Source organism: Mesocricetus auratus, unplaced genomic scaffold (genome assembly GCF_017639785.1).
Source record: "Mesocricetus auratus isolate SY011 unplaced genomic scaffold, BCM_Maur_2.0 Super-Scaffold_100003, whole genome shotgun sequence".
In the NCBI taxonomy this organism is placed as follows: domain Eukaryota; kingdom Metazoa; phylum Chordata; class Mammalia; order Rodentia; family Cricetidae; genus Mesocricetus; species Mesocricetus auratus.
Window position 1 is genome coordinate 20,316,710 of NW_024429188.1, and position 12,354 is coordinate 20,329,063.

A 12,354-nucleotide genomic window follows, 5' to 3' on the forward strand; every position below is an offset into this window, starting at 1 on the left:
CCATATAGGCTGGATTCCTGTAATCTTTGGATCTCTCAGGTATGGCTCCATGTCTGGTCCAATCCTCTACAGTAAATACCCCACACTTCCTGTTATACTAACAAGGCAAGGATGAGGTTTCACACAGCAAAGATTAGAATTACTAGCCACACTGTGTTCCTAGCTTACGAGCTCGTCAGTTTTCACATGTAACAATGACTAGCATTCTACTAGAATACTTGCTTAAAACCACAGGAAGTGATTCTAGATTTGGTAGACTCTCAGGGATATAAACATTAAGGATTACTGTACTGTGACATGTGGAAATAAGTACTTTGTGCAATGTGATTGTTTGGTAAGGCTTTCTGTGGTGAAGAAAGAACCAAACTAATCAACTTGAAAATTTCTTCCTCTCTTCTCTCCTTCCAGAGCAGTGAAGTCAGTAGAGGGCCTGCCCAGAGCTGGGTTTGGTTCCGAGTCCCTTTATTGATAGGAGGCACATGTCTTGAGCTTCTACAACTAGAAGATTGGTAGAAGAAAACATGGGGCTAAAGAGAACAAACGGACAACCCGGTGGGCATGCTTATTCTGACCTCAGCCAGGACCTCCACTTTCTTCCTGAGCAGGCCTGAAATGTAGCGGATCAAACTCCATTCTTGGTTCAGGCCAGCTTTTCCATAGAGCTCACTGAGAAGACTGTGAACAGTGACTCCGTGCTGTCCAAACAGATTGGTATCCCAGCTGGGACCCCTGGAAGGAGGCAGAAAAATACAAAGATAAAGGTCAGAATGCCAAGGTTGGGTGAATCATGGACTGTTGTACATTTTGCCTAGTATTTGGACATTTCTCGTGACTCTGGGTCTCATCAAGAGGTTTCAGTCCAAGCAAACATTTCTTTTTTATTAAATTTTTATTTAAATTGAAAACAATCTTATTTTACATACAAATCCCAGGTCCCTCTCCCTCCTGTCCTCCAATTCTCCCCATCTTTTCCCTACCCCACCCCCATCCACTCCTCAGGGAGGGTGAGGCCTCCGATGGGTGATCATCAAAGTCTATCACATCATTGGGAGCAGTACCTAGGCCCTCCCCCGTGTATCTAGGCTAAGAGAGTATCCCTCCATAGGGAATGAGCTCCTAAAGCCCATTCTTGCACTAGGGATAAAAACTGGTTCCACTGCCAGAAGTCCCACAGACTGCTCAAGCCTCCTAACTGACACCCATGTTCAGGGGGCCTGGTTTGGACCTGTGCAGGTTCCTCAGCTGTAAGTCTGGGGTCCGTGAGCTCCCACTTGCTCAGGTCAGCTGTCTCTGTGGGTTTCCCCAGCATGGTCTTGACCCATTTGCTCATCACTCCTCCCTCTCTACTTCACTGACCTTGAAAGAACAACACATAACTTTATACGGAAAAACAAAACACCCAGGATGGCCCAAAACAACCATGTACAATAAAGGAATTTCCAGAGGCATCACCATCCCTGATTTCAAGCTTTACTATAGAACTATAGTAATGAAAACAGCTTTGTATTGGCACAGAATCAGGCAGGTAGACCAATGGAATTTGATTGAAGACCCCAATATTAATGCACACATCTATGAACACCTGATTTTTGACAAAGAAGCTAAATTATACAATGGAAAAAAGAAAGCATCTTCAACAAATAGTGCTGGCTTATCTGGATGAGGACATGTAGAAGATTGCAGACAGATCCATATCTATTGCCATGCACAAAACTTAAGTCCAAATGCATCAAAGACCTCAACTTAAATCCAGCCACACTGAACCTCTTAGAAGTGAAAGTAGGAGGTACCCTTGAACGAATTGATACAGGAGACTGCTTCCTGAACATAACACCAGTAGCACAGACACTGAGAGTCACAATTAATAAATGGGACCTCCTGAAACTGAGAAGCTTCTGTAGGACAAAGGGCATAGTCAACAAGTAAACATTTCTATACCATGTTTCTGAAACAAAAGTCCAGTGTTCACACATCACTATGGTATCCTAGTCTCACTCAGACTTCTTAAGGCTAGCATTAAGAGACAGAGAAAGGGAGAGAAGTCTTATATATGGTGATCCTGGGTAATTTGAGCAAATGTGATCATGGCCTGGCATTGCGGAAATGCCAATAGAGCAGGAAAATGAACTATGGAGAACTAAGTTCAACAAGGTGAAGTCCATAAACTTACTGCTATGTCTTGAATGCTTGTATCCCCCTCAAGTCCTTATACTACAATCCTAACCCATGAGTTATAGCATTGGGATGTACAGCCTTTGGAAAGTAACTAGGTAACAAAGTAAGATCCCTCATAAGTCATCAATTATGAGAGGCCCCAGAGAGCTTGTGCCTAGCTTCCACCATGTGAGGATAGGGTGAATAGGTACCACCCATGAGGAAGTAGGCTGCCAGCAGACACTGTATCTTGGACTTCCAGCTTCTGGAACTGTGAGATACACTTCTGTTCTTTATGATGGCAGCTGATGGTATGTTGCTATAGCAGCCCAAAGAGGTTAAGGCACTTACTTTATTACATAAAGAATGTACAGAATGTCTGCTTGGTCCTGCAGGTTTGAGCAGTCTTTCAGTTGCCCAACTAGCTTCTCACAGTCCATTTCACCACGGTCATCTCTGGGCCACTGGTAGTTGTATTCAGGAGTCTGGCCATACAAAAGCCAAACAAGTAGGGAAAGGAGTTGAGAATGGGAAATTTTAGATGACCATAAAATAAAATGCCAACTTTGTTTTTAATGCTAGCTCCCTGCTAAGCTTCATATTTTTCAGGAAATCTTTTGTACTATGTTGTTTATGGGCCTTTACTATCTTCAATAGTGATCTGTGTCAGCCAACATTTGCAAGGGACTAGACTGAACAGGTTAAAATGTATGTAAGTTTTATTTATTCAAAGCTTAAAAATAGACAAAACCAACTTCTACCGTTACAGACAATGACAGCTGTGCCTCTCCCCACCATATACTGGGAATGGAACCCAGGATCTTGCAGGACAAATAGTCTACCACTGAGTCACACCCACAGGCCCCAGCAGTTATTTCCGGACTACGGGATGGGGTAAGTAGGAGGAGGCACAGAAAGTGGCCAATGACAAGTGCATACTGAATTAGTAGCAATTCATTATATTCTACTCACTGGTGCACTTTTCTGTCTATACAGTATACTTTAATAAAATAATTGTCTGTTTTCTCCAATAAGTTCTCATCATGTAGCCCAGGCTTCCCTTGAACTTGCTATGTAACTCAAGTTGACTGAAAAATTGCTATCTTCTGCCTCTGCCTACATGGTGTTAGAATTACAATCATGTGCTGTCACAACATAAAGTGCAGGCTTAAAACTACCTAAAAAATGAAGTTAGATTAAAATATTCTCCAATAGGCATTAGATATTTTGATTCATATGGGATAAAATCAGGAAAGCTATCTGAATAAAACACTAAAAAGAAGGACCAATGATGGGGGAAGTCCTTCTGTGTATATGTTATCATATTGGTTTATAAAATAAAGCACTGTTGGCCAATAGGGAAGCAGGATAGGTGGGACTAGGAGACGAGGAGGATTCTGGGAAACAGGCACAGTCGGCCACAATGTAAGATGCAGGAGAATTAAGAGGTACAGACCCTTTCTCCAGTAAGAGAAGACCACGTGGAAATACTCAGATTAGCAGTTACGGGTTAATAATTAAGTCAGAGCTAGCTAATAAGAAACCAAACAAACGGCTAACAGCTTCATAATTAATATAGCCTCCTGTGTGTTCATTTGGGACTGATGCAGCTCTGGGACCAGACTGGCGGGAAGAGTACATGTTACAGACCAACACCCCGAGATTTTATGTTCTTGAAGACTCTCATTCCATTAAGAGTATGAAGAAGCCAGGCTTGGTGGTACATGTTTATAATAAGTACTTGGCAGGCCAATGCAGGAAGATTGTGAATTCAAGGCCAGCCTGACCCAAAAACTGAGACGCAGTCTTAAAAAACCAAACCAAAGGGTGTAAGTACTAAAGTAATAAAGCCCCAAGCTCTTTGTTCTGAGCTCTGGCTGGCTCAGATGAGGTAGGGAAGGTAGTTAAGTGATTTTCTTCTATTACTGCCTGTGTTCTTAGGAGCAGGCAGAGGGGCAGTAAGAAGCAAACCACAAAGGCGTATACCAAACTCAGAGCATGCAATGATGCAAACTGCATGCTAGCCACTAAGTGCCTGGATTCATATCAACATGTAGAGTGTCTCAACTGGGAAACCCTGGGTACAAAGAAGTATGTTCTTTATGTGCCACCATTTGAGATAGCTCTTGGGACTAACCCAGTATCATCAGGTATTACAATAAAAAGCTATTCCAAATACTTTACCTTCTTTAGGAGTGGCTGAGGGGAGTCAACAAGATTCAGTGACTTACGGTGTCCACTTAGAACTTTAGTTGGCAAAACCATTGGAAAAACTGGAAAAGAAAATAATGAACAATGACAAAGCTCTTCTTTTGGTAGGTACTGGGCATGTTAGGGCGGCACACAGACTTAAACCGGTGATGCTTTATTCCACTCCCCTCTCTTTTTTACAGGTTTGTGCCACCATACCTGGCTTCCATTTACTCATTCATTCATTCATTCATTCATTCATTCATTCATTCATTCAGTATATGAGTGCTCTATCTGCAATGTATGACTTTATGCCAGAAGAGGGCACCAGATCTCATTACAAAGAGGGTTGTGAGCCATGGTGTGGTTATTGGGAATTGAATTCAGGACCACTGGAAGAGCAGCCAATGCTCTTAACTGCTCAGTCATCTCTCCAGCCCCACACTCCTCTCTTTCATTTTCCAGGTGGGGAAACTGAGGCCTAGAGAAGGTAGAACATTTGCCCATGGTCACAGGGTTTCATATCTGGGTTTCCTTCTCAGTTTCACTCTAGGATTGCTGATTATTCTGGATTTTACTTTTTCTCATCTCTGGATGCTTATCAATAGTCATTCAGTATGATGTCTCTGTCCTCCAGGCTGTATCACAACACAGAAAACTAAGAAGCAGCTAATGTATATTTTATGTGTGAGTACATACATGAGGAAGCCAGGGCTTTGTGTCTGGTGTCTCCTCTCTTTCCACATTCTTTTTTGAGATAGAGTCTCTTCACTGAACCTGTAGTTCACTCATTCAGCTCCAGGGTTTTGCCTCCCCCCAACTCCCCACTCCCACCACCACAGTTGCAGAGCTGGAGTTATAGATGCGCATTGCTATGCCTGTATTTTACATGGGTGTTGAACATATGAAGTGAGATCCTCATGCTTGTTCCACAAGTTCTTTACCCACTGACTATCTTTCTAGCTCCCTCACTAATGCATATTTAAAAGGAATTCATAAAGCAAGCTAAAGTGGTTCGCATCTGTAATTCCACCACTTTGAAGGAGGACTACAAGTTTAAAGTCAGCTTGAACTATATAGGCTAAGTTCATGGCCAGCCTGTACCACACAACAACAACAACAACAACAACAGCAAAACCAAACAAACCAAACAACAACAACAAAAAACCCAAAATAACCACTAAACAAACAAACCAAAAAACACCTAACTAAAACCAAACAAAAAAGACAAATCCTCAAGAACAGGTTAAAATTAGGGAAGGCAATAATAGCAGCATTTTCAGGAATAGGAAAGACAAAGGTTGAAAAATAAGTGATTTAGAAAACACAGGGCCTACATAGATATTAGGGTGGTGGAAGCTTGGTGCTTTTACAGAACTCCCAACAGGAGAAGTAGGGGGCTGTCTCTGATTCTTTTCTGGCTCTTGGGACCATTTTCTCCCTAGGGGGTTACCTCATCCAGCTTTGATATGAGGATATGTATGTCGTCTTATTGTAACCTATTATGCCATGCTCAGTTGATATTCCTAGGAGGTCTGCCCTTTTCTGAAAGGAAATGGGGTAGATCTGGGGGAGAGGGGAGGTAGATAGCCTGGGAGGAGTGGAAACAGGGCAAATTGGAGTTGGTGTGTAATAGGAGAGAAGGATAAATAAAAATTTAAAAAAGGGAAAAACAAAACATAGGGTCAGCAAACTCCAAGAATACAATGAGGAAATCAATGTACCAGTGAGACCTGCCTTAAGAGAATCCTCAGATGTCTCAGGAATTTGCTATCCTAAGTACTTCTGGAACTGGTCTGGAGCCCAAGGGAATACAAATAAAAAAAGACTGAAGAGACAGTATGTGAGATGCAGTGAGCTCACTACATGTTCTGCTTTTCTGCATGGTCCCTTCCCCCGTCAGGAGGACAGAAGACTAGAGGACTCTCCAAAGTGAGGGAAAGAGGGAGGATTCCCGGGCACAAATATATTAATACATCTCAAGGTCTGAGTTCATTCCTTAGAGAGACAGACTAGGGATCCAAAAGAACAGTTCTTTAAGCTTCCAGTAGGAGAACAGTAGAGTACCTCTGAAGAATCTGCCTACACCTCACAGGCCTAAGGCCACAAGTTCCACTTGGAGGTCCTCCTGCAGTAGCAGCTGTACACCCTGTACTGCAGGAGGAACTCTAAAGAGAGAAGTAGAAATCTTTAATAAAAGGAAAAGGTAACCTGGAAATGGAAATCATTCAGGGAGAAGAAAGTGTAAACATGAAGATAAAAAGTCCCACCTCTAATGCTTTTAGAATAATAAGAAATTATATTACATGTATGGAACAACAGGTAGAATTGGGGAAATGAAAAATTAAAACATAATTCCAAAAGTGAAAAAATTTCAAATGAAGGGAGGGACAAAAAGTTGAGCTAATTGCACTGAGAACAGATTAGAAATATGGAAAACAGAACAGAAATGATGAAATTTTCTCTAAGAAGTTAATAAAAATAAATGAAATAAAGAACAGAGATAACATGAGAAAGGAAATGAAGCAAAGTTTTTAGAAAAACTTTACAGGATTGAAAACCATAACTTTTCAGATCAGAAGGCCCAGAGTCCCCAATACAATGGATTGAAACCATTCCCAGATCAAGACATACAATTAAAATTTCAGAACCTGTGAATAGAAGATCTCAAAACTTTCCAAAACCTGCTAATATTTGAAAGATCAAAACATCAATATAGGAACCTCTTCACCTAGCCAGATCTTCCACATCTTTCTCCAGGGAGTAGCCTGGTTAGCATCTCCCTCATCCACCCACCTTTTCCACCCTACCAAACCTAGCTTGGGTCCCCTATCCAGTGCCTCGACCTAACCTGGCCACCCAGACTGCACCACATTTGATATTTAGGTTTCCACCAGGATGGACCTTGCCTACCTCCCAAGCCAAAGGTCACTCCCATGCCACATCCCACCTTTCCACTCATCTAGATCTACACCCACAGTCCAGGTTTGGACCAAGAGGCACATCCTATATACAAGCCCAGTATACTTTATCCATCGGACTTCACTCTACCCAAGCCATTTCCAACCTCTAGGCCTATTTCACCCACACATTCTTTTCTATGTCCCAAGCTGTTCTATCTATATCAGACTTAGAACTAACAAAAGAACTCTACAAGGCCAGATCTTCTCTCTCTCTCTCTACAGAGAGACAGAGAGGGAGAGAGAGACAGAGAGAGATCAAGCTAGTACCTTCTTTCAAGCTTATAAGTCCTGTAGAATTTTTTGCCAATGAGTTACCTAGATGAACTCCAATACACTGCATTTAAAAGAGCCATAAACTACATCAAAGAGTTTGAGGAAAACATAAAGAATTAGCTCAATGGCTGGGCATTGGTGGCGCATGCCTTTAATCTCAGCACTCAGGAGGCAGAGGCAGGCAGATCTCTGTGAGTTAGAGGTCAGCCTGGTCTACAGAGTGAGTTCCAGGACAGCCTCCAAAGCAATACAGAGAAACCCTGTCTCAAAAAAAAAAAACAACAACCACAACAAAGATAATTAGCTCAATGAAATAAAAGGGAAAGAGCTGACCAAAGTTAATCATAGAGGTTTTGGAGGACCAAGGACATATAGAGAGACAGAAGAAGCAAAAGGGTGGGACTTAGAAAGATTCTCAGCTGTTTTGGATCAAGGAAGGAAAGAGGAAGACTGGTTACTTCTCTGCCTCTTCTTTGATCATTCAGTTTCTTATGCCAATATCTGACTCCTGGGTTTTTATTGATAAAGAATAATTATATAAACACTTCATATAAAGGAAAATCTATCAGAATTAACAGCTGATTTCTAAATGGAAACTTTGAAAGCCAGATGATCCGGGAGCAATGCATTAAAAATCCTATAAGATCATGATAGTTAGCCTAGACTAATATACCCAATAAAACTATCCACTATAATTGAAGGAGAAAGAAAATTTTTCCACAGTGTTTGGAGGGAGGAATGTGAAGGGAAAATGATGTAATTATATTAGAACTTCAAAAATAAATGACTAAAATGTGCTTTATGTTGAATTATTTGTTTACTTTTCTCTACTTACAAAATTAATAGGAGATGGGCAAGTGAGATGACTCAGTGGGTAAAGGTGCTTACTGCCAAGCCTCATAAGCTGAGATCCACCCTGGAAACCCACATGGCAGAAGGAGAACCAATTCCTACAATCTGCCCTCTGACCCCCACATGTGTGTTCACACCCACACAAAAAAATATATAACTAAAACTAAATATGGCTAATAAGAACTTGTCTAAAAAATAACTGTATGCTTAAGACAAAATTTTGTACAAGTCAAGTGACAACCTATCAGAAAGTGAACATATTACCCAGAGAGAAACTTTGTGTCTATGTTTATGTAACATTTTCTAGGGTTCTCCTTTATTTATTTGCAGCCTATGGATTCCAAATCTGAGGCTGATACTTAGAAAATAACAAGGGACTAAAGAGAGCTCCATTAGTATAAGTATGAGGGCCTGAGTTCCCATAAGTACATAAAAAGTTGGACATGGCTACATGCACTTTTAATCCCAATACTCTGGAGGTAGAGACAGAAAGATCCCTAAGACTTGCTGGCCAGCCAGTCTAGCCTCATCACTGAGCTCCAGGTCAGTGAGAGACCCTGTTCCAAAACCCCAAAAAAATATAACAAGGTGGCAAGCATCCTTGTTGAGGAACACACAAGGTTTTACTGTCAGCCTTCACATACACACACACACACACACACACACACACACACACACACACACACACGCACGTGATATGAAGTGATGCTTTTTTTAAAAATCTGAAAAAAATGTCTTTTTAATCTAGAATCTACACCCAGCAAAATGGTCAAATGGGTGTAAGATATTTGCAAGCACTTCCAGACCTGTAAAAGCTCAATGTTACCCACTACCTACTATTTCTAAGAAGACTACTGGATGTCTTCCACAAAAATAATAGTGCCAAGAAACAGAAATAATTGATGTATAGAAAACAGGAACACAAGCCAGGCGTTGTTGGCGCATGCCTTTAATCCCAGCACTCGGGAGGTAGAGGCAGGAGGATCTCTGTGAGTTCGAGGCCAGCCTGGTCTACTGAGTGAGTTCCAGGACAGCCTCCAAAACAATACAGAGAAACCCTGTCTTGAAAAACCAAAAAAAAGGAACACTAACTCAGAAAGCAAGTCAAGGGAGCAGGGCTATACCAGAGCTGGCCCAGAAAGGAGAAGATGTTTTGTAGACTCTAAGAAAGAAATAGTTTCAAGAGATTCACTAATATAACTCACCTTGTGGAAATTTTATTATGAGGACAGTGGAAGACTTAGAAGAAAAGAAAGCAAAAAGGACAATGCTCATTTCAGGAAAATCATAAGGTAAAACCAGGAATGTAATCATAGTACATTATAATGTCCAGCTAAGAATACTATACTACCATAAAGTGTAACAACTGATTTAAACTTTTACACAATTCCCTTTGTAGGCTAGGGAACAAAGAAGAGAAGTGGTAATTTGTAACAGCTAAGTCTTGATCCACACACTAGACCATTATAGGTTAAATTGATACCTCAAAGGACAGAAGTAAACACATTATTTTAGAAATATGGAGATATGGAAATGCCAGAAGAAACATCTAGAAGAGCTGAAAGTGGTCACATCGAAGTAGAAGGTTGGGGAAGGGGGCACATCTTGTCTTTTAGGATTGACATAAATTTATTAACATATTACTTTGGCAAAAGAATGTATCTTAATGAACAGAAAAACTTAAAACATACATGGAGTTTCCAAACCCTTTGCTTTGGCCATCACCGAAAGTATGTCCCGAGTAGAGTGGATAGCACTGAAAACATGGCTGTCTTCTGACTTCTTACAAAGAGGGGGTAGGTAGCACTTCAAGGTAGTGCTTTGAAGAAGTTGGTTGATATACTGGTCAAGTTCATCTTGGCTTTCTGCAATTGGACAACCAAGGAAAAGATCAATGAAAACAAGCTGTTGAGTAGACAACATTTAGTAACACATATTTTGCACCTCCACTGATTCTAAAAAAATAAAGCTAGAGAAAGGTATGTCTTATGTGTGTATAAATTTATTGTTTGAAAGTCTTTATTCTAGGCCAAGGAAATCCAGAATGAGACAGTGTTAAAGTCCCATCATCCCAAGGTAAGCAGTAGAGTATGAAAAAAATATGAAGGACAGCAGCTGGCATCCTGCCTGTTAATCTTAGAATAAGATAAGCTTTATAGAGCTTTCTGTACCACTTACAAATGTTATCTAAAAGTAAAAATGGAGCTGGGTGGTGGTGGCACATGCCTTTAATCCTAGTACTCATGAGGCAGAGGCAGGCAGATCTCTTGTGAGTTTGAGGTCAGCCTGGTCTACAGAGTGAGTTCCAGGACAGCCAGGGCTGTTACACAGAGAAACCTCGTCTCATCAAACAAACAAACAGAACAAAACAAACAAAAAAAGTAAAAACAGGTTACTTTGACCTGAAACCACATTCAGATTAAGACATGTTATATACGTGTGGGGTTTCACCACTCATCCAGTCAAAACTAGGTCAATGTTTTCCTCCTTTAGGAATCTAATTGTAAGGGTCTGGCGGTGCAGCTCAAGCAGTACAGGCATGCATGAAGCTTCGGGTTCACTCAGGTCAGGATTTAGTTTAAAGAGCTGTGAAAACCCCTTTAAAGAGTACCAGGAGCAGCTGGTGCAAATGAACTCACAGAGGTCTGAGGAGCAAATGAACCATATTTAAAAAATAAAAAGAGCACTACTGAGATGGTTCTGTGGCAATGGTACCTGCTGCCAAGCTTGACAGCCATAGTTCAATCCCCAGAATCCACAAAATGGAGCGACAGAATCAACTTTCAAAAGTTGTCCTTTGACCTCCACATATATATGTCATGGTATCACACACACACATACACACACACACACACACACACACACACACACACACACACACACACACACACACACACCTTCCTGGGGTGGGGGGAACGGGACGGGACAGAGAGACACACAGAGAAAGAGTAAATAAATAAATAAATGGTAATATCAATTTATGGGGCTGGAGAATTGTCTCAGTGGTTAAGAGCCCTGGCTGCTCCTCCAGTTCAATTCCCAACAACCACATGGTGGCTCATAACCATCTGTAATGAGATCCGGTGGCCTCTTCTGGCCTGCAGCATACATGCAGGTAGAACACTGTATACATAATAAATCTTTTAAGAAATATCAATTTAGGAATAGTCTTGTACCTGAGACTTTCCTACTGGGCTTATGAAGCCCTGCTCTCAAGAGCATCAGTGTAATTTAGGTTCTTAAACCAGCATGTTATTCATTTTAATGAACAGAACCTTCAGAAGTCTTGTTCTTGTTTGTTTGCTTACAGCTTATTTTTCAATTATTTTCTGTATTTGAGTCTTAGGCAATTTTGTCACAATGTCAAGGTCTAAACCAATTCAATCACCAATCCACAGAAGCTTGCCGCAAGGTACCTGGATGACTGCTGTCTTCTAGGTATCCTCCCAGATCTAACTCACTGTCAGGACTAAAGCTCCTATCACTGACGTCATCGAACAACTTCTCGTCACAGTCTGGATCCAGGAAGGTCAGGTATGTGTAGAATGAGGTAGTGAGGAACTCTGCCAGGTTTCCTAGTTTTACTCTGTCAAGAAGGTAATGCCTCAGAGATTAAGGTTCTCTCTGCAAGGGAGTCATCGGAATGACCCACCATTCCCAGATCAGCACCGATGCACCCTGCGCAAACCCTATTATATTGGCCTGAGAAATGCTCCATTGAAAATTGGGAGTTTCAGTCTTGCTAAAGAGGTCTCAACAACCAAGATACTTTTAGCCCATGGAGTTTCTGCCTACAGAATTGTCAGCTGTCGAAGGGGAACACAACAGGACCTCCCTCTGAGGCACCAGCATCAGATCAGAATTTAGTTGCTATTGTGAGAACCTAAGAATCCAGAATAGAATTGCTTAGGGAGGAAACCAG

General features: G+C 41.3%; 1 protein-coding gene across 4 annotated transcripts in view; it reads right to left on the reverse strand.

The window, feature by feature from the left end:
- Positions 1-12,354, reverse strand: part of Phka2 (phosphorylase kinase regulatory subunit alpha 2) — a 92,643-nt gene that overhangs the window by 16,807 nt on the left and 63,482 nt on the right. For 3 of the 4 annotated variants that reach the window (XM_040744118.1, XM_040744119.1, XM_040744117.1), the window contains exons 18-22: positions 11,849-12,018; positions 10,124-10,297; positions 4,339-4,427; positions 2,506-2,639; positions 573-729 (exon numbers count right to left, since the gene is read on the reverse strand). In XM_040744118.1, coding sequence (XP_040600052.1) covers positions 573-729; positions 2,506-2,639; positions 4,339-4,427; positions 10,124-10,297; positions 11,849-12,018 — 724 coding nt within the window. Of the gene's footprint in view, positions 1-572; positions 730-2,505; positions 2,640-4,338; positions 4,428-10,123; positions 10,298-11,848; positions 12,019-12,354 lie in introns of those variants that run through there. The other variant, XM_040744120.1, reaches the window with a different exon arrangement.